Source organism: Coffea arabica, chromosome 1c, assembly GCF_036785885.1.
Source record: "Coffea arabica cultivar ET-39 chromosome 1c, Coffea Arabica ET-39 HiFi, whole genome shotgun sequence".
In the NCBI taxonomy this organism is placed as follows: domain Eukaryota; kingdom Viridiplantae; phylum Streptophyta; class Magnoliopsida; order Gentianales; family Rubiaceae; genus Coffea; species Coffea arabica.
Window position 1 is genome coordinate 55,095,239 of NC_092310.1, and position 20,929 is coordinate 55,116,167.

Consider the following 20,929-nt stretch of genomic DNA (forward strand, 5'->3'; position numbering starts at 1 on the left):
TTAACTCGGATACTCTATATTTGATTATCAAACGCATTTAGACATATTAAAATCTAAATTTATTAAATTTAAGTGTTGAATTGAATTATCAAATAATTCTAGTGTTTAACAATTTAGTAATTTAAACTCATGATTTAATGATACCAATTTAAGTACTTGTTGGATATTGGAATTTCAGGAGGAGCTGAGAGCCCAAAGCATTAGTAAGGAGTGGCCAAAAAAAAAAAAAGAAAAAAAAAAAGAAGAAGAGGAAGAAGAAGCATTGGTAAGATAATTATAAGTTGAAGATGATTTGAAAAAACGAAAAAAACTATTCCCGGCAGTCGTCGGCCCCGCCACGTCCCACGCCCCACTCCCCTTCCCCTAGCCCCACCTTGGTATTCTCCAGGAATCAAGATGGAATAGGATTCTCAAAATGACGGCTACAGTAAATTTCGAAAACTACCCACCTTTCACATCTCTAATTTGTCGGTCCCCATTTTCTCCTTTCTTCTTCAACGTGTTCATCATCCCCGTTCAATCCTTGATGTCTAATCCTTCTCAAACACTTTGATTTTTAGGGAAAAAAATCATTTTTACCTTCTATTATGCCAATCGCTAGGGTTTATTTGACCTATATGTTCTGTCCTCCAAAACCCTCTAGCTCTATTTCCTCGCGGTTGAATCAAATTTAGCCACTGATCAATCTCCTTCTTTGTCCTTCTTGTTGTTGTACATGTAAATATGGTACTAATATTATAATTAGAGATCTGTGTGGTGGATTTTCTTTCCTTTTTTTTTCCGTGAAAAAATGAGGAAGAAGAAGAGATCGCGTGCTTCCAAGAAAGGTAGCGGTGGGGTTTGCAACGCTGCTCCTCCGCCTCAGAGCAACCAAGCTGAAGAAGAAGAAAAGCACAAGGTTGTAGAAAGTCTGGTGGAGGCTTTTGGTACAATTTCTGTCGAAGAAGCTGAAGCGGCTTATAACGAAGCCAAGGGGGATGTCAACAAGGCGGCGGAGATTTTAGGGGATTTGTATGTGAAGGAGAGTTCGACCGAGGATCAAAGCACTTCTTGCTCTAGCTCCAGTGGAAATTTTGCATCTACCTCGTCGGGCTCGGGTTCATCGGGCTCGTCGTCTGCTTCCGAGGTGTTTGCTGAGGCTAATGTTGTCTGTCCAAACGGGGTTAGGAATCAGAAAGGTAGGCAGAAAAAGGTTGTGGCAGCTGCTGGGATCGTTTCAACGGTGTTGGGAAAGGATTATGTGAGGTCGGTTACAAAGAAAAGTTCCTCAAAATCGAAGGGAAGTTGGAATAAGGAGGACGTGGAGCAGTTTTTGTTCTCGATGCTTGGGGAGGACTGTGAATTGGGCATGCCTGTAGTCAGCGATGTGCTCTGTAAGTTCTTAATTTTCATTTTTCTTGTAAATTTTTGTTATGGAACTGAGCTACTCTGGGGGGGTTGTTTTTGGGTATAAGTACATATGTAGTAGAGCTGTAAATTTCATAGGAAGCAGACTAGGAAAGTATCCTGCGACTACATCATGATATTCTTATATTTAGCATTGCTAGCCAAAAATGAGCTGAGGAATGCTTTTGTAATGCCTATATCAATATGTGAGGATGCTTGGAATATCATGCTATGAAGTTATTGATATATAATAGATGCAACTGCACATTCTTGAGTTAAAGTTTAGTGGACTATTACATGACTGACAGTTGGCTTTGGCAGGTGGGTGTGGGTATGATGTCGAGAAGGTGAGCAGTCTTACCTTAGTTCTTTCTAAAGGTTGTTGAACTTACAGTTTGTTCTTTTTGCCCCTCTAAGAGATCTTATTTGGTGCACTGCCTGATTCTAGATACAGTACTTACTTTCTTATGAGAAAGCGATGGTATTTAGTGGATAGATGAATTTGTACTTTTGCTTGGGTCTCATCTAGGTACTTAGAATGAATTGTGTAGGATGAAGTCTCCTCCCAAACTTGTGGAAGTTTTGTAACATTGTCAGACTAAAAGTTCATTACATCTTCAGCCACAAGTTTTGTAAGATTTCATGACTGATTTAACTTCTAATACTGGTATTCCATTGACAACCTCAAGATTTCACGACACTTCAATCTCATATTTTAAAACTGACCAAGTTTCAAGTATTTGGGGTGAAAGTTAGTTCAATGATTTTCTTGATTGAGAAGACGGCACCTTGAACAACAGTGCTGTATTTTTTGAATCTCTGCATTGTTGATGCCAATGAATTGTCAAACCTGTTGGGTACTAAGAACATTTTGTTACCTGGAGGTATTCATTGAATTCTTAGATTTTTTATTCCCATTCTATTTCTGGTTATGGTTGGTTCAGGGATTTTGGTTTATCTAGTAGCCAATTGATTATGTCCCTGATTTCTGGTTGGTGACTGTAATAACTATTTTGATCTGTTCTCACTGTCTTTCACATTTAGGTTGCACTATGGTTTGGTGGCTTTTATTTTTTATGCTCTTGGAGAGAAACAATTGCTTTTAGTTACTATTATAATGAGTGGCAGAATCAAGATATATTTTTTCTTTACCCTTTTCAGGCTCTAAATATTTTGCTTGAATTATCGTCCTCTTTGGGTGAGCAAACCCACGTTGGCAATGCTAATGCTAACATCAGAGAAGATGCTTCTTCTAATCTTGAAGGAAACAGCAGTGTAAGTTGGGTATTTGACATGTCATTATTATATTGGGTTGTTATTTCCTTATTTGTTTGACAACCGTGATGTTTTCTTGCTGAATTTTGATTCAATTGCAGAAAAATAGTAGATTCTAAATCCTCTGACTTTCACTATGTATGCGCATCTTGCATGTAGGCCGTTGGCCTGGAATTGGAAATTATTGTGTGAATTGAGCTTCTAAAGCAAATATTAAGAATCGCTGGAAATTAACAATGGATTCAGTTTTATGTGTCAGTTCATAAGAACTTTTAGCAAGGATCCTGACAACTCGTGCTGGCTAAATGGTACTTTGATGCTCAAGTATAGGCATGCCATCTATTCGTATTGTAGGGTATTGAAGGGGTTAAAACATTATTTCCCTTTAATCCATACTTGCTGAACATTCTTTTCCCCTTGACTTTTCCCCTTTTTACTTGCTGGTGGTCTTCTTTTTTTTTTGCAGTGGTTTTTTTTTGTTGGGGGGTGGTGGTGGTGGTGTGTGTGTTTGAGAGAAGTTACTCTGTTAATCCTGTTTTTTCCCCTCATTCAATTCTATGATAGAGGAACAAGTACACTATTTCTAAGTTTTCTTTTGAGTTTTAATGGCACAATGATCTCTGTACTTCAAGACTATCTGTATTTGCTTGAATGTACAGAAACTTGAGACCTTAAATCACAATCTGTGGATTGGTACTTTAAATGTATTACAAATTTCAAACAAGCACGCTTGTCCATGTAGAGGTCTTTATGATTTTCCTTCTGCTCGTATGATATTAAAGTTTCTGTTCTGGTTCTTAATTTGTAAATGCTTTTTTTTTCCCCTATTTTCCCCTCGGCAGCTTACAGATAGGACATCTGACTCAACTTCTTATTCATCTGAAAGTGACTTTCCAAAAAATGCGGTGTGTACAGAACATATTGGCAGGTAAGTCATTCCCATCATTGGGTCACAGTTTTTTTTAGTGGTTCCTCTCCCGGTTGAATGGTTTTACCTGGTTTTTCCTCAGCATTCCATTTTCCCATCGGGATGAATTACTATTAGGGTTTCTAGAGTTCTAAATGTTTGTGATCCTGGTCCTCAAGCATTATTTCATTACTTACCCCAAATAAAAAAGGCATTTGCTTCATTACAAATGAACCATAAGCTTTTTCCAAATTGCAATAAATAAAGAGTGTTTTTGATCTATGTTTCCTGGACTCGCCAGTTAGCTCCAGCACGCACCTGTGCGACACGACGCGACATGGGGGTGGGCGCAGATACATGTCGGATCCGGTCAGAAATATTTGGGTGCTTTGACTGCTTCAGATTAGGCTTCACGGAAAATTGTTATTCATCCATGGATACTTTGATCTTCAAGTGCTGGGCCATCACCAGAAAATGGCAGCAGTGGTGGTGGATCTATGGATGGCAACTGGTCTCCTAATACACCAGTACCAATAGGAGATTTTGGAGGGGTTTAATCACATGATCAGGAGGTTCACTGATGAAAGATGAAAGGTGATTAGATGCTACAGAGTGGATGATGAAGAAAGCTCTTGAAAAGAAAATGGAGAGGATGAGAATGGTTTGCAATTGCAAAGAAGTCTTGGGAGTTAGAGTCACTGTTTGATTCAACCTGGTGGACGGAGATAACGAGGAGTAGAAATAGAATTTTTTAAAGTGACATTCTGGTGACCTTTTAGAGGTTACCATTGCCGTCATTGGATAAATAATATGTCCATATTTTCTGTTTTACTAGCTGGTCACCGGAAGCTGGTCCCGTTTAAGTGAGTCTAGCAATTCACCATACCCCATTTCATCCTTTAAAAGATTTGGTTGTATAAAATAACACTTTATATGGTAGGTCAATTTCCAAGATTTAATTATCCATCCAACCTTTAGTTTTGATTTTGCTGAAGCATGGAACAAGCTGACAATTAAGATGCACACTTTTCTTTTCTTAATTTTGATTTGCTATACTAAATCCAACAATTGAATGTTAATGAGCCTTCCAAATGTGTTTGATTAAATGACTAGTCACTACTCTTAAATTTGCTAAACTTAGTGCTGTGTCCACGTACTTGTGTCCAAGTCTCTAGATGTGTCCCCATATCCTAGATTTAGAGTCCAACAAATCTGACACCTAGATATGTGCCCATATCCGACACCCGTACCTGAGTCCAAGCAACATAGTTTTTGATATTTCTTTGAACACAAACACAAAGAAGGGAGAAGAGTGGACCGTAAAAATGCCAGAGTTGTGTGCACCGGGTGTTTGATATGGTGAGCTTATGGAAGTGTGTCTGGAGTAGAATAGTCTAACACCTGATCTTTCATGTTCCTTTTGTATGAAGGTCTTCTTTGTTCACCAGAGGTGGCTAAACATGGACTTTGAATTGAATAGAGAATGGAGATGCCTTAGGAAGGAATTAAAGAAGTTGATGGTATTTGTATTCAAGCTACAAAGCCCATTATTTTCAAGAGACTCCCAGAAGGTGGATGTGGAAAGGAGACTTGAGAAAAGAGGTTAGCTGGGATGTCTCATTGTGCAAGCATAACGGACCCACTGAGAGCGAGTGGGGTGTCCTGTATATTCTTTTCCTATTAGATAGATGATAATACTTTTAATTGACAATTGAATTTTACTTGGTCTGTTTTTCATGATATAATGAATTTTTTTTCCATATATCATTCAGGAGTTCACCACTTGATGTTATGTTTCAGGAGTCATTTCCAAGTTCTTGCTGGTATTGACAATCATTCTTCAAAAAATCCTGCGCATATGGAGCCAGACCTCTCTCAACAGGTTTTGGAATCCCTGTTTAATATGCCGACTCCCAAGAGTGCTGAACGTGAGCCTAACACTATGAACTGGAGGAAAATTGTTAAAAAAATGACATCTTTGGGACAGGGTACTCATCCAGGAGATGGTGCATTAGTGCGGAATTCCCTTGGTATGTCTATTTTCTAATAATGGGCTGATAATCCTGGTTGCATTCACTCTGTGTTTGCAAGTTAACTTCAAAACTGCTATTAATACCATCAATTATTGAATTTTCCACTTTATTTTGCCATTTTGCTGGTATGATTTTCTTCTGTGGTTTTCATGTGTATTTAATTTTCCTAGGAAGCACATGTATTTGTAAATGGTATGCTACTCTTTAGGTATGATTCACTTGGTATACTGAACATACTTCTTTAGACCACAGGTTTCTCAAGACCATTTTGATACATATAGGTGATTCATTTACAAGAAATATGTTCCAAGAATGTGCGTTTCTGCCAAGACCTACTGTTGACATATTTCTTATCAATATAGCATCTGCATGTTGCAGCAACTTGGGGAAGAATGGGAACTTCTGATGTAAAATCTTTGGATTGTCTTGCTTGCACATCCCTCAACCCCCTCGTGTCTTTGCACTTTTTAGGCATGAGTAGTTTTAATGATTACCAATTGTCTACTGTTTCCTTGTAGACGTCGGTTTCTATGCAAGCACGGAGAGAGAGAGAGAGAGAGAGAGAGAGAGAGAGAAGGAGAGAGCTTTCTTCCTGTTCAATCAATTATGTTTTGAACTACTACATATGACGTCTCTCTAATTGTAGCTAAAGGAGATGACTATCAGGTCTTCAGACAATCTGCAAAGCAGCACTGGGAGTCAATGAAGTTTTGCTATCAAAAGGTATCTGATGCTTTCTTCTTTTTGGAGTTTTTGAGTATGTTACTATGGTATGTTTTTTATTTTGTAATCGTGAACCTATATAAGCTTCACCATGTGCAGTTTTCTGTAGGCTGCAAGTGCATTTTCTAATGGAGAACGAGATTATGCAGCTGTTCTGTCTGAGAAGGTGTGTATCTAGTAGATGATATCTGTGCTCTTTCACATGTATATTTGAGTAGAAAACTTGTTCAAGTTAGACGCGAACTAATATCAGATTAAGTTGTACAGTCAACTTATTACCAGTCTGGCAATGTAGAGAATGTCCATTGAGATGATGCACATATCTTTTATTATTATTACTGTTGTTTCTCCTTTTAACTTTTCATCCTTCATGATATGCTGGTTTGCGTGTGCTGTTAATGAGTGACATAGGCTGAAGCTTCCAAGTTTACTGTGTTTTACTTATGTTTATACTTTCCTTTTGAATTTCTTTTGGTTGACATGTATAAAAGTCTTGACCAAGCTATCTTCTGTAAAAACACTGAAGCAACCTATAAAGTTTAATCAAATGTAATAAGAAACTATGTACATTTTTGAACTTGGTTCTTAGGTATAAAACTTTGTTTTTGTCATTGATAGAATGTGAAATATAGGTGGATGGTAATTTGCTAGTTATAGAAAATTGCAGTTTTAGCTGCTGTAAATTTGGATTGTTTTGGAATGTACTCCACTTAATTTCTGGTTTGGCTGGAAATTAATTTGGGCATCAATAGTTGCTTTTTTGGAAAGGTAAAAAACTTCTGTATGCTTCCTTTATGCCTCTCATGCTCTACCTTCAATGTTAGACTATTTTACTAAACTTTTGTGATGCTATCAAGAGCAACCTACATAAGGAAAACTCTGTAAGGTAGCATGAAGTAGATATGCAAATAGAATATGGATGGCGCTTATTTCAATGGTGCCTAGTTTAATGTCAAAATAAGTATTCTAAGCTGCTAGTAAACTTCAATCAGAGTTTGCTATTTCTTATTTCCACGAGTATGGATGAAATGTTTGACCATACCTGCTCTGGTTCAGGGGAGGACACACAGTAAGATGGCTCGGGAGGCAGAAGAAAAGGCTAGCCAGGATATCTTCCAAGCAAGGTTTGCCTGTTGGATAAATTACTCTAGTTTCAGCATCTGTGCTCTATGATAGTTGTCTAACTGAGCTGTATCTGTGCTGCAGAAACAAGGGCATAGAGAATATGATAACGATTGATTTGCATGGGCAACATGTCAAAGAAGCGATGAGGCTTTTAAAACTTCATCTTCTTTTTGGGGCATATGTGCGCTGTAAGCTTCTGTAAAATGTCTCATTTGTAAATCAGAAAAGGTCCCCTAGACTCTCTCTCAACATGTTCACAAGTCTTTGGGATTTCTTGTGTCAGAGCAATTGAATAGTGTTCTGTTATGTTCTTCTTTCCCTGTGCTGTAGCTGTGCGGTCACTCAGGATTATCACTGGATGTGGGAGGCACGGGGTAGGGAAATCACAGCTGAAACAGTCGGTATGGGTCAGCAACCTTGCTCTGCTTTTGTACTAGAATTTGGAAAAAATGTTGAAAGAAAATGTTGGACACACTGTAATGTTAGCACTAAACTCCGATATAGTATCTAGTAAAGTGTGCTTCCTTTATTATAGACTAAGGACTAATGGGTTCCAGCACAGCCGACCTACATTTGGAATTTTGATTTTCATATGTTGTATAATTGGGTAAAGTTTAACTGCTCATGGATGGAGTTCTTACTTGTCGGACACAGATGTGTTAATCAGCTTGAAAGTTGTAGCTTGTTCACTGCAGCTGATTTTTGCAGGAAGGTTGATGAAGTGATATTGATCTAACATGCCAGAAGTCTGTCTGTTAGCTTTCTTAAGTGGACGGATTTCTTAAACTTGTGTTTGTGATCATTGCTTGAAAGGAGAGATAATAGACCATCTCTGGATACGTGTGGAAAGGAACTGAGAAGATTCAGATATCATGCATGTTACTCAAATATTGAATACTTTTTTTCTAAATGCTTTGGTCATGCCATAATTTTACCTTTTCATATGTACAGGTCATTAATCTTTTGAAGAAGGAAGGTATTGAATGGAGCGAAGAAAATAGTGGAACACTGCTCATCAGCAGGCTTGATCAGCAGACACAGTTTAGCTTTCTAGATTCTGACAATGAGGGCGAGTAATCTTCCTGCAGTTTGGTCGCGCATTTTTAGAACTGTAGCAAAAGCATGGTTAATTAGATGTTAATAGTGAGTACTATTTAGCTTTTGCTGTTAATTCTTGGCCAACTAATTCTACAGATGACATCTAGAAGCTAGTTTAGATTCAGACCTATGTTTACATCCAACTTTAGATTGTGGAAGTTCGAGCAAGATTAACAGCATATCCTAGCCTATGCTGTGAGCTTGAACTTTAATGTATATTATGCTTTGGGTCTTTTGTATCGAATTCGTGTCGGCATGTTTAGCCACATTATATACATATCAGTCAGGTTGTAAATGATGTAACTTGTGAAGTGCAAACTGATGGTGTAGTTGGAACTCAGAAGAGAAAAGGTCTTTTTAACTCTTCTTTCCCTCTTTTTGAGAACCGCATTTTTTACTTTTTTTTGGGCATCTCCTGTCACTTTTCAAAGCGGCAAAGACGACTACAACAAGGAAAGAGCAATTGTTTGATAACTTTACGTTATTCCATACCTTCGGCAGATAAGGTCTCAGGGGTGTCTGTCAAACAATCATGCAATAAAAATAGTACTGGTATTAATTTTACAGTTTGGACAGGAGATTATTGGGCAAAATATATTTGCTTGTATCATTATTATAATTTTTAATACACTTTTTATCTTTTCAATTATCTTTTTATCTCACATACATCACATCACAAAAATTGCTACAGTAAAAATATTTTAAATAATTTACAATCCAAATACAGTGTTAAAATTTCTTTACGCTGTTGGTCCCTATTTAAATTTAATTTTTGTTTACATCTGTGTTAGTGTAAGAAAATTTACTTTTGATGAGTTTTTCTTGTCAAATAACACTTTCTAAAAAATATTGTCAATGTGACTCACTTTTAAATTTTATTTCCATAATGATGTTGTTGTTATTACCTAGTTATTCTTATTGCTATGTTGGATAACAAGAAATGAATGTTTTAATCTAATCTATAGTTTTCTAACATGAACTAAAAATTTATTTATTTATTTTTTGTTATAGAGGCAAAAGAAGATTGCATAGCTTTGACAATTTCTATATAATTATTTAAAATAAATACTATCATTATTGACCTTGCTATTATTGGTCTCTGCATTTTTTTAAATGTATTAAACTTATTACATATTTTTTTTAAAAAAAATAGATTTGAAAAACACAAAAATTGCAACAAATTGGCAATAAAAAATGTGAGCAATAACAAGAAAAGTTACAAAATTTTCAAAGCTATCACATTTGCCTATGTTATCCTTCCTACTCCTTGAAAATAACTTTTACGAAAAGTAATCAAGCTGCAATTTTAAAGTTTTCTCTTACAAACAAAAACTACCAGATTATTATATAAGTAATTAACAAGTATAAAAGGCAAATATCATCCCAGACATGAATTTATGTTGTTATGTAGTTTTCTTCGGAGACATTTTATCAAACATACGGTATGAGAAATCATTTGTTAAACAATTAGTATTCAAAACTTTTTGTTGGCAACCGTAGAAATGTTCTAAAAACTGCACAATAGAAAAGGCAAGAGAATAATCTTCATTTATCTTGAAATTATAGATTCAAGAAGAATATTTTCATCCACTGAAACAATATCAAGGGCGATACCAAAGTTTTAGATACTCTTAATATAAATATTGACTTCTCAAAATTACGTTTAACAAGGAAAAGATAAAGAAAGGAAAAAACCAGGAAAGGTTCAAAAAAGGAATTGGAGAAGAAATTATATAGGAAAGAGAAATGGAGCGCGCATCTATCTGACATATATGTAACTTATGTGGTAAAAAAAGGATCATAAAAATAACAAATTTTAAAATTAGATTACTTGGGGTATATGTTTTAGAAGGAGAGTTATTTTGGCAATAAACTCTAATTTTGATAGCATATAACATTAATAAAAGTATAAATTACAGTTACCTCCCTCAAAGTTTGGTCAAATTAGCAAACAAATTCTCAAGTTTGATCAAATTACAAAGAGACCTTTCAAAATCAGAAGCATATAACAATTACATCTCCACTGCGATACAACTAACATCGACCCTCTAATTGTTAAAGACTTCAGCAAAAATCTATTGACATAAAATGGGAATCATCAGACAAAGAATCTATGAACTATCACAACCTCTCATAGTTGCAAATAGTAACAGTGCATGAAAAAAATTTATCAAAAGAAAAGAAAAGTAGGTTTCTCCCAACCCAAAGGTCCCAAACAGTCAAAGCAATAGAATAAATCCACCTTGGCTGCCTGCTTGGTTCAGTCTTCATTATACAATTGGCGACCACTCATGTCCATCCACGTCATCATCACGCCACTTCTAAGTATGTCCTTCCCAAGTTGGTGGAAGATATTTTTGATCCATCGCCCAATGACAAAGTCGGGATCCATAAAGCGCTCCAAAAGCAAAACTCGTTAGACCTCACATGCCTGTGGGGAACCACCTCAACTTTACCAATCATCAAGCCTATCATCACCACCTCAACGGTCCATGATCATCCTTCGGTAATCCCCCTGCTGTCACCGTAATCTTTACTTCCAGTTAAAAGAGTCGGTTAAAGTTCTATATATATTTTTTTCAGATGCCACCACCGCCTCCATTTCCCTCTCCGTATAAATTATAAAACCACTTCATTTGCACTTTTTCCTATTATTACTATTAGTATTATGTTGTTGCAGGGATGTGACTGAGAAGAACCGAGTCGTGAAAGGCCGTGGACTCGACCGGAGCATGGAGGACACCTCAAAATCCCTAAAAAAACATTACCAATTCTCTCGAGCTGTCAAGCGCCGCTTCGGACGCAGAGGCAGAGTCGGCGAGAAGAAAATCGGCGACAAACACGACGAGGATGACGATGAGAACGAGGATGAGGAGGACGAGGGCTGTGATGTGCAGGCGTGGGAGACATTGAGCAAGAGCTTTAACGACGTGCAATCTGTTTTGGATCATAATCGAGTTTTGATCAAGCAAGTCAACGAAAATCACCAGTCTAAAGTTGCAGATAATTTGGTTAAAAATGTTGCCCTAATTCAGGAGATTAACGGTAATATTTCTAAAGTCATGGGGATTTACTCTGATCTCTCTGTCAATTTCTCCAGCATCGTTCAACAGCGACAAGCTCTATCCAAGAGTTGTGGCGATACCAGCAACAGCAGTAGCAATAGCTAACCGCCAGCCGGGGGACTCTCCGAGAAACTATCAGATTTGATCAAAGTCATCGGTGGTGGATCCTTCAAGAAATTTCAGTAATCTCCGATGCCTCTTTTATACCTCTGGTGAATTAATAAGCATTTTCTAGAGCTCACTTGTCAAGCCTATGCTTATGCTGTCTCGTCTTTTATTGATTGAGTCGCGTGGTTGACTCACGCTTGTCTTTGTGTTTTGAGTCGTTTGGTATGGATTGGATAAGTTTTAAGGTGTCGTTCAGTCGGTCACTGACTGTACTAGTTATTGATTTTGTGATATGGTGGCGATGGAACTGATGGTTAATGTGATGCTTATGTGTGTTTTTTTTCTGGTTTTATGTTTTCTGGTGTGACATTAAGGAACGATTAGTCGCTGAGCTGCAGGGATGCTTATTGACTGTGCAAAGACATGATTAAGGTATTTATGTTTTAATTTGGCTGATATTGTTTTTCCGCAGCTGGTTCCTAGAATTAACTGGGCGCGCAATTGTTTTAGTTAGCGGCTATGTTTGTTTAGGATTGACTGCTGTGAACGCCAAATACTCTGCCTGTGTTATTCTCATGTTGTCCCGTCCCCATCTGTAAGAGGAAACCTGATATTTGGCTCCCTTCTCATCTCCCGGAACTCCCCCTCCCTTCCTAAAGCAGTCTCATACATGATACACCGTAAAAGCTTCGAAAATGGATGAAACTACCCAAAGAGAAAGCATTTCCAGTAAGATATGACCACAAAGAGAACAAATATTGATGCCACTGTTAAATTTGTTGCGAATGTCATCCTCTTCCCTTGCCATTGCCACTATTACCCTCCTCAGCTGCCATTGACTACTAATGATTCACCACTAGTAGAAGAGAATTGGATGAAATTGAAAAGACTCTGCAATTGGTGATGAGTAGGAGGTTTACTGTTGTACAGCATCTTCTACTTACCCTTTTGTGGTTGGCCAACCAACCCCTGGGGTTCATGAACTTTAGCCCCGGCATGACTACTATAATTGTGCTACAGATTATGCTCCCAAATTCTACCCCTTTGAGTCCCTTGAAAAAGTTCATTTTACTGGGGAGGCTGTACACGTGTCAAACATGGTGGTTAAGATCTCAGTAAAGATAGAAAGCTTCTTGTGGAGGGGTTATTAGTGCTTGGGAAAACAGAAAGCGGAAACAGTTAACAAGGGGATTCTCAATGGTTTAGCTAAAATTATTTGGGGATCACAATGACTCTGAACTCCTCTTTGGACGTTTAGCAGAAGGATCCACAATTACATGTATCTTTCTGATTGTTCCACATCATTAGCTTCAAGACCATATTTCCTGCCATTACTTGGTTTTCTTTTGAATGTTCATCAGGGAATAGCTTGGCCTCATTCTGAAAGAATATGCAGAACTTTTTGTGGTTGACAATCATTTTAGCAGGTTATTGTGTCTTCTGTAGTTCTTGTACTGAAAAACTTGTAGCTATTATCAGTCAAGTGCCTATAAGGAGAGGACTTCTTGATATTTATCATACTAACTTCTCCTAGAATTAACTGGATTCTAGCCGCTATTGCTGGATATCCAAGCAGCCATATGCCAAGGAAATTATCTTGCTGCGCTTTGCTTTTGTGATATTAACAAAGCTGCGGATCAGGACAGTAACTTAGTGCGATTGGGGATGAGGTTTCTCTTTGGTGTTATCACTTGATCTGCTTCCTGATGACACCGTTGGAGAGTTTGTCAACAAGAAACGCATATATCAGACTTGATCGTATGGTTCATTTGACGGTGAGCTTCTTCTCAGTTAGTGCGATGTTTTCTGAAATAATGTCCTTACTATTCTATAATCTGATACGCTACCGCTTTGAGCCGCTTGTTCTGTTACGGAGGCTGGAGAAGACCTTTGTTGTTGCCCCGCAAAATATTAGACTCGTAAAGACTGAAGCAAAGTTCGACCTAGTGTGATATAGGGAAGAATTTTGTTAATTTTTCTCTTAGTGACAGACGTTTTAGCGGTTGGATTTTATGCCTCTTGTAATTGGATAACTGCATTGCCCCGTCCGACATTTTGTTCAATTTTCATGTCTTTAGCTAGAAGGATAGTCAATGTTGAGGTTTCAAATTGTTGGCTGTTACAGCATTTGCTATTTAATCTCGATTACGTACACGTCTAATTGAGCTCGGCATTTCTACATTCTTGATTCCACCTTGATCACATCCGACATCTACTGGGTGGTGACTGATCTTTGACCAACAAAAATGACGAGAAAAGTATGATAAACAAATGCCATTTTTGTTCCAAACTTCAAAGAACGGTATACAAAATGAGAGGAGCCATTCTCGGCCAATTCCTTAAGTTGGAAAAGATGGTCATAAAGCGATTTGATTACTGAACCCCAGTACTAGTACCAGGTTTTATTAAGTGATTTGTTCTCTCTGATTTTTCTTAAAGATTAAAAAAAAAGTATTAACGCCTCTAAATTTCAGAGTTAGAAGCGCCACAGGCCTAACAGCGCAAGTTAGGAATGGTAATCAAGTGTCAAGAGTGATGCCTCCAAATTCAGGTTTTTGTGAAAATTACGGATCCTGTGGCGCGGTGCTAGCATTAAAACCAAATGCCATCTCTTGCGACCTATACAGTAGACAAATTCAAATACTGTACTCAGTGGTAGGTTAGATTTCGACTCTTTTCCCAGGCAGAGTAGACGACAATAGGACTTCAATATCGTAAAATTTGCAAATAATTGAGTACACCAAATTCTGTCCAATCTTAGTCTACTTCTTTATTTGAGTCAGTTCTATCCAACATTATTCTACTCCTGCAATTTAACAAGTTAAATATAACTTTAGAACAATGACTGCTCGTTCAAGAAAACAAAAAGATAATGCTTCAAAGAGCTCCATAATAAAAAGTTATGAAGTTTGAAACCGTCACAAGAAACGAGGGTCTAGTCTACTAATACAGAATCATGCAACTGCAACTGAGCCATTCTAACCCAAACAGTTAGCAGAACAAAAAAGACACCAAAGCAGAAGTTCATCATAACGGAAGTTCACCACTGTCGGCAATTTTAACTTCGCTTTTTGGCGTTCCATTCTGCCTGCCTTCAGCTTCAATCGCATAAACTACATCCATGCCAGAGAGGACCTTACCAAAGACTACATGCCGACCATCCAACCTGTAAGTAGGAAAAGTTGTGCAACATTGAACCGACAAAGAACAGAAAAGGCCCAGTTATTTGACTATTAAAGATTAAAAGCACAATGGCCAATAAGATGCATGAAAATTACCAGCTAGTTGTGACAGTTGTTATGAAGAACTGCGAACCATTGGTGTCAGCACCAGCATTAGCCATTGACAACAGGCCTGGAAATTAGATAAGAGTGAAATCAATCTACATCATGCTGGAGAATCAATGAACTTTCAAAACTTGTGTGTAAACCAGTCCCTTGAAAAAATAAAATTACCTGGTCCGGTATGCTTAATTTTGAAATTTTCATCAGCAAATTTCTCTCCATAAATTGACTCCCCACCCCTACCATCACCAAGGGTGAAGTCACCACCTTGAATCATGAAGTTGGGGATGATTCTATGGAATTTGCTTCCTTTGTAATGGAGAGGCTTCCCGCTCTTTCCAGTACCTTTCTCCCCTGAAAATAAAATCCTACCCATAAATCCTGTCCTTAATTGAGTTACAAACCAATCTTGTGGTGCGGCCAAATCATTGATGAGATACATATCCTAGACTGGTATAATTATCAAGTTAACCACTAAATCGACCAGAATTCACCAGAATGAATCAATAAATCATTTGAAGACACAATGGATTAAGCATTCACAGAGTTGGTGAATAATTTTTGAGAAGGAAGCAGATTATAGAATGTACCTGTGCACAATGCTCTGAAATTTTCTGCCAACCAAAATAAATGTGTTTGAGAAAGAAAAAAAATCAGGAAATAGAACGTTATGATGAGATCACCAATTTTTATCTTATATCACACCATCATACCTGCTGTCTTAGGAACTGCTTTGCCAAAGAGACCCATCACCACCCGCCCTGAACACGAATGACAAAGATCATTTTTCAACTCTAAAATTTAAAAAAGAACTAGGCGATAATCTATAAAATTAGCAGCTCCAGTGGTTCACTTCATAGTCAGGCCTATTCTTAGTAAAACTCGCAGCATTACATTTAGATATAAGATCTGTATGCAAGTACAAGTGACAAGAGCATGTAAAGTGAGACTAAGAGCATACCAGCAGGTCTTCCATCAATCTCGACATCGAAGTAAACTTTGTGAGTCACTTCTTTCAAGTCATTGTCTGATTTTTTAGCCTGCGTGTGTAATTACGTAGTAAAATATAAGCAGTCGAACATCAAGTATCGAACAAATTGCAAACTTAAAATGTTTCCTATGAATTATATATAATTCCATGAATTAGTTATCTCGGACGATACTCAGTAACTCCATTAAATCGGGAAAAAGCAATTCAATAGTTAAATAACATCTTCATTTTTCCTTCGGCCAATTACACGATTTTGTTAAACAACCAATCCACAGACACGATAGCCATATCGGTAGAATCTATTACTACTAAATTCTATTAGTTGCAGGGAATTATCCACATAGAGCGTTATAAATCGAAATCCTGGAGAGTACTATAAATTCCTCATCCAGGTCAATCATTTTATATTACTAATTAAATTCTCCATCATGCAAAAATGAGGATCAGCTAAAACGTCGGGACAAAATATTGGAATTGGTTTTACGCTCTAGTCAACAACTAAAATTGCAGTTAAAACCAATCCGGTGAAGACAGATCGAAACTTTGATTCAAGATTAGTGTATTATAGTAAACCGATGATGAGAATGACGAAGATAACCTGGGCAACGGCTGTTAGTCCGAGGATGAGTAGACTGCAAAAGAGTACTCTGAGAGTTTGCGAGCTCGATCTGGCCATATCTATCTATCTGCCGAAGCTGTGTTCCTCAACTTTTTCGGTGCCGAGTCGGAGAAGGAAGGGGTATATGACCCGGGGGGTTTGTGGAGACCACCAATAGAACACCGACACGTAACCTATTGAGGTGTTGCTGATCAATGCTATTGGTTAGAGGTTCGTGGGGGTTCGTGAGAGTAGAATTTTGGACTTGATGGACTAAGATCGGAACGTGAAGGCCCAAAGAAAAGGACGACAAAGTCCAGAATCTCTAGGCAGTAAGAATAAATAAGGCGTGATTTTAGTTCCTTAAAATGTCTACACGCTTTAGATGGAATGGCTCTCCATCTATCTGCGTTGTGAACCATATGTGTGTGTGTGTGTTTTTTTTTAATTTTTATTTTGGAGAAGTGTCACTGACATTGTAACTTAATTACAACATAGGAATAAAGAAGTACAGAATGATGGATTTAGAAAAATATTAGTGGCTAAAAATAATCTATAAATTTGAGTTTCACTATCCTTTTTTTTTTTATTTTGGTTTGGCTGGTGACAGGATCAAAATCTTATAACTCTGAACGTATGGTAACTTAATTTTTCTTGCTCGTCTAAACCTTGCGCATGAAATTTTCCTATTGGGTTCTGTAAACAAGACTTGCATTGCCAGCAAGGTAGATCCCTATATTAGATGGATTCCCTAACTAAGCAAAACTCAACATTAATGGCTGAGATGCTGGTTGCCTGGTTCACTCAGTAAGGCAGGTGTTCGAGGAATCATCAGGGATTGCAATGGTCCCTGGAGGATTGCTCGCACTGGGAGCTTGTTTAGTGCCTTGTGCTGAATTTTGGGCACTCAGAGAAGGATTATACCTGGCAAAATTGCTTAATATCTCCTCCCTTGAAATGGAATCGAATTCAAAAATTATATAGTCTCTCTTATCCAAAATAATTCTCTAATTTCTCATGAGCTTTCCCCTGTTCTTTTTGATTGCCGGGAGCTATTGACTGCATTTTAGCAGGTACGTTTCTACCATAATTTCCCGGAAGCAAACAGACGCGCAGACGTGCTGGCAAAATATGGAAGGAGCTGTATAGGACACATCCAGGCTTTGATAGTCGTCCTGATTTCATACTTCTTTTTGTGTTAGATGATATTAGGGGTGTTATCTTTCCACGCTTCCTGGATGTGATTTCTGATGATTCGTATAATGACTACTTCTGTCAACCTCTTTGTTTACTTTCAATGCATCCTTATTCACCAAAAGAAAAACTTAATTTCTTGCTGCGTTTCTACGAGTGCCAACTGCGATTTGCTGTTTTTTGTATTGAACATTTCTTTCTTTAAGATTTCTCTTCGGTTAACCATCTGATTTCTGCCCAAACTATGAAGCATGAGCCCACTTGTAACTCCACAAATATAGCACAGTTTCTATGAAATATTGAAGGAAAACAAAACAAAAACAAAGACATCTGGTTCTTGGTTCTTGGTTCTTCTCAATACAGAGGAAAGAGGACTGCCAAGATTGATCTTCTTCTCGGTCTCCAACTCTAGTCAATTCCAACGAAGGCACGACATTGTAACTGCCAGTATTCTTTAGCTTCTTCCAGCCGTGCTTTCCGCTCCTTCTGCCGCCGTTCGTCCCAGTATTCTGGCAATCTATCCAAATACCAGGAAGGCTCAATTAAATGCAGCTAATGTAAACCTTCTTCTTTTTGGTTTTTCCTCAAGTATTGCTGTACTTAGATTTGCACTGTAAAATAAACCAGCCAATAACTGAATCAACTTACTTTCTTCTCAGTAAAATGCTTAGTTGGGACATGCGCATTGCTCCACTGAACACACCATTCTGATGGAAGTGAATCCCATAATCAGTGACATTGTCACAATCTTGTTCTCAATATTTTATCCACGTGCCTCGGACACCAAAATCAGGAAACAGAACTTTGCACGTAAACTACCATCAACTTAGGCACTAGTTTGGCTTAGATCAGGTGTATTATGTTTTAGAGCTTATGTGCTGGCCATTTTACCTACACCTAACATGAGCAGCCACAGACTTGGCATTAACATATGCAAGAAGTTTTTGCAATTGATGAGGGTAATTCCTACTTCCTGCTGCCTTTTCTAGCAACCGGGTTCATTTTCTTGATTTTGCAACCATGTTCAGCGCTTGTTCGATACATCTACCAAGTGAATTCACATAAAAGTAAAGTTACCTACTTTTCTGCACAATGGGCATTTTGATTTTGAATCTGCAGCCTTTATTCCATCAATGGTAGATACTGATCCAGCAGAACAAGCACACATGTAACAGAACATATGACTACATGTGAGAGAAACTGGATCAAATAATGCTTCCTGTTGCCAAATATATGCACAAGTCTCAACTTCACCGGTGCTGAAGCTAAAGGGAACACTTCTTACTACTAAAACATTTAACTCACCAAACAGATTGAACAAGTTAGATCAACATCAAGCACCCTCGAATTGGAAAGAGATGCTGAAATGGAAAATCTTCCTTCACTTATTTGCAGCTTGCAGTCATCCAATAGTCCAGGAATAGTAGTTTTGTTCTTTTTTTCCTTCACATTTATGTGCCATGCCATCAATTCACAGAGGCAAGGGTTTTTAAGGTCCTCAAGCTGCACATTTTGGCATTTCAGGTTGTTTATTGAGCCATGAACCTGCAGGCAGAAAAAGACAGATCTTGCTGATTAATGCATCGACAATATGAAGGGGCCAAGTATAGATGAAATTTAGTTGCATATTCATCATAGTTCTGCCTTTATGCGGTCTGCATTTCAAAGCACAATTTGTTTGTCTTGAAGATTTGCAAGTTAATTTCTGTTTGTTCCTTTTGATATAGTAGTTTATATACTGGAAGTGGGAGATATCAATGCAGTTATGAGCTATCTGACTTCTTTAAAACCTATACAGAGCTGAAAATGGAACCTGAAAAGTACTGAGAAAAAAAAAATGAAAATTCAATGACCTCGTCACATTTGAAATCATAAAAATTCAATGACCTTGTCATATTTCCTCAGGACTTCTCCCATGGCCTTTGTACTGATATCAGATGACGTTGAAGCGTTGCTTTCTAGTGCCAGGGCGGCATGCTTCTCTCGTACCCTGTTTATACAAATTACGAAATATTTCCGGAATCCTGAAGCCAACAAGGTCTTGAGATATTTAGCCATATGGTTTGCTGAAGCAGATTACAGTTGCGGAGGAGTTTCTTGTACCTGACGTAAAAACTGCCCCTTCGCATGCTACAACATGTAATTAGATGAAAAAACTGAAGGGCTGGAAATTTTTTTTGGGGGGGGGGGGGGGGGGGGAGGAAAAATCAGGCTAAGCTAGCAGTGAGAATATGCCACTTGGTCATATGAACATCATCCTGCCGCAATTTACGAAGTATTCTCCAAGTACTGACCAGGAGGATAAACGAGTTTGACAAACTAAGACAATATTATATTTCTCAGTTTCAAAGATGCATATCTCGTTTCCAGCTCCCTTATGAGTCAAGTTACCGGAGCTTTTTGGATAACCTAAATCACTTAGTTTTGACAAAAGGGAACAAATTCTTTCATTTTTTTCTTTTTTTCAAGAAAAAGATTGGAAACATGAAGGTTGGCAAAAAGGAAGATGAAGACCTGAGGAACTTCGGGGAGACTCAACTCCTGGCTTGTTGCTTCTCGACGACGTTCAGTGAGGTTCTGCACTCAGGGAAGTCACTGCAACAGCAAGAAGTCTGGACCCAAAACAGGGAAACAGCTGGAGAATTTATTCGGCCCCCAGCATATTCCCCAAAAGTTACACATTCAAATCGTAGTGGAGTGGACTTAGTTTCCATCTTTATATCCAAACCCAAAGACGCCTATTTGGTTTGGATTATTCCTTTCCTATCGATCATCACAATACAATACATTCTGTGTTTATGTGTCCCTCTTGGGGACCCCTACTAACCTTTTCTATGAATACAATCATTAGTGCTTGACAGAGGCCACTTTCACTTTTCCATTAATTATCTCCTCAATCAAAAAATCGATCGTGTCAATGAATGCCAACTGAATTCTTGGTAAATACATGTCTGTCATTGAGAGATATTGAAGGGAAGATCGTTTGATCTCATATTAATCACCTAAAGGTTAATAATTTTGACTGTTAATAAGGAAAGCATAGATAATATGCATTTAACACATTAAAGCATCATGTTTATATTGTCTGATAGGAATATTTTGAAAAGCATCATGTTCTGGGTGCCCGTCAATTCTCTCATAT

General features: G+C 37.8%; 4 protein-coding genes across 18 annotated transcripts; 2 read left to right on the top strand and 2 right to left on the bottom strand.

The window, feature by feature from the left end:
- The first annotated feature begins 305 nt into the window (after positions 1-305).
- On the top strand, positions 306-8,845 carry LOC113730570 (SMR domain-containing protein At5g58720-like). Of its 3 annotated transcripts, XR_003458363.2 has the most exons (12): positions 306-1,373; positions 1,708-1,733; positions 2,548-2,661; positions 3,504-3,589; positions 5,369-5,598; positions 6,248-6,324; positions 6,434-6,490; positions 7,381-7,448; positions 7,531-7,637; positions 7,780-7,850; positions 8,158-8,323; positions 8,401-8,845. XR_003458363.2 is itself a non-coding variant. In XM_027255320.2 (11 exons), the coding sequence occupies exons 1-11, from the start codon at positions 791-793 to the stop codon at positions 8,524-8,526; spliced, it is 1,545 nt and encodes a 514-aa protein (XP_027111121.2). In that variant the 5' UTR covers positions 306-790; the 3' UTR covers positions 8,527-8,845. The 3 variants fall into 3 exon arrangements, 1 of the variants encoding a protein (XP_027111121.2); XR_011840261.1 differs by having other exon boundaries at positions 7,780-8,323; XM_027255320.2 differs by lacking the exon at positions 8,158-8,323.
- Positions 8,846-10,900: 2,055 nt separating this feature from the next.
- LOC113730580 (protein ELF4-LIKE 1-like) lies at positions 10,901-13,874 on the top strand. 9 transcript variants are annotated; one of them, XR_011840281.1, is made up of 4 exons: positions 10,901-11,053; positions 11,228-11,515; positions 11,648-11,794; positions 12,095-13,874. XR_011840281.1 is itself a non-coding variant. In XM_027255346.2 (2 exons), exons 1-2 carry the CDS (start codon positions 11,040-11,042, stop codon positions 11,715-11,717), a joined length of 504 nt encoding a protein of 167 aa, XP_027111147.1. In that variant the 5' UTR covers positions 10,906-11,039; the 3' UTR covers positions 11,718-12,064. The 9 variants fall into 9 exon arrangements, 1 of the variants encoding a protein (XP_027111147.1); XR_011840279.1 differs by having other exon boundaries at positions 10,906-11,053; positions 11,228-11,824; positions 12,095-12,152; positions 13,082-13,874; XR_011840278.1 differs by having other exon boundaries at positions 10,906-11,053; positions 11,228-11,794; positions 12,095-12,152; positions 13,082-13,874.
- Positions 13,875-14,578: 704 nt separating this feature from the next.
- On the bottom strand, positions 14,579-16,899 carry LOC113730589 (peptidyl-prolyl cis-trans isomerase CYP19-4). Its single transcript, XM_027255368.2, has 7 exons — positions 16,594-16,899; positions 15,966-16,044; positions 15,718-15,765; positions 15,595-15,618; positions 15,176-15,358; positions 14,999-15,074; positions 14,579-14,886 (listed from the first exon to the last, which is right to left on the bottom strand). The coding sequence occupies exons 1-7, from the start codon at positions 16,669-16,671 to the stop codon at positions 14,748-14,750; spliced, it is 627 nt and encodes a 208-aa protein (XP_027111169.1). The 5' UTR covers positions 16,672-16,899; the 3' UTR covers positions 14,579-14,747.
- A 1,149-nt stretch (positions 16,900-18,048) lies between these two features.
- On the bottom strand, positions 18,049-20,542 carry LOC113730595 (E3 ubiquitin-protein ligase NLA). Of its 5 annotated transcripts, none has more exons than XM_027255398.2 (6): positions 20,302-20,540; positions 19,675-19,811; positions 19,093-19,332; positions 18,869-19,006; positions 18,436-18,494; positions 18,049-18,304 (listed from the first exon to the last, which is right to left on the bottom strand). In XM_027255398.2, exons 2-6 carry the CDS (start codon positions 19,702-19,704, stop codon positions 18,196-18,198), a joined length of 576 nt encoding a protein of 191 aa, XP_027111199.1. In that variant the 5' UTR covers positions 19,705-19,811; positions 20,302-20,540; the 3' UTR covers positions 18,049-18,195. The 5 variants fall into 5 exon arrangements, with proteins under 5 accessions (XP_027111199.1, XP_071935351.1, XP_027111182.1 ...); XM_072079250.1 differs by having other exon boundaries at positions 19,675-19,908; positions 20,302-20,539; XM_027255381.2 differs by having other exon boundaries at positions 19,675-19,917; positions 20,302-20,539.
- Positions 20,543-20,929: the final 387 nt, after the last annotated feature.

Bases quoted from the DNA above. Each gene is read 5' to 3' on its own strand.
- LOC113730589 (XM_027255368.2), bottom strand. From the start codon at position 16,671: ATGGCCAGATCGAGCTCGCAAACTCTCAGAGTACTCTTTTGCAGTCTA. The intron at 15,359-15,594 runs GTACATTCTATA...TTTTATTTTCAG, and splicing joins TTTCAGAGCATTGTGCACAG to GGGAGAAAGGTACTGGAAAG. The intron at 14,887-14,998 runs GTAATTTTCATG...TCCTACTTACAG, and splicing joins ACAACTGTCACAACTAGCTG to GTTGGATGGTCGGCATGTAG.
- LOC113730595 (XM_072079250.1), bottom strand. From the start codon at position 19,845: ATGGCTAAATATCTCAAGACCTTGTTGGCTTCAGGATTCCGGAAATAT. The intron at 19,333-19,674 runs GTCATTGAATTT...TTCTGCCTGCAG, and splicing joins TCCTGAGGAAATATGACAAG to GTTCATGGCTCAATAAACAA. The intron at 19,007-19,092 runs GTGAGTTAAATG...ATTTGGCAACAG, and splicing joins TAACTTGTTCAATCTGTTTG to GAAGCATTATTTGATCCAGT.
- LOC113730570 (XM_027255320.2), top strand. From the start codon at position 791: ATGAGGAAGAAGAAGAGATCGCGTGCTTCCAAGAAAGGTAGCGGTGGG. The intron at 1,374-1,707 runs GTAAGTTCTTAA...TGGCTTTGGCAG, and splicing joins TGTAGTCAGCGATGTGCTCT to GTGGGTGTGGGTATGATGTC. The intron at 6,491-7,380 runs GTGTGTATCTAG...GCTCTGGTTCAG, and splicing joins CAGCTGTTCTGTCTGAGAAG to GGGAGGACACACAGTAAGAT.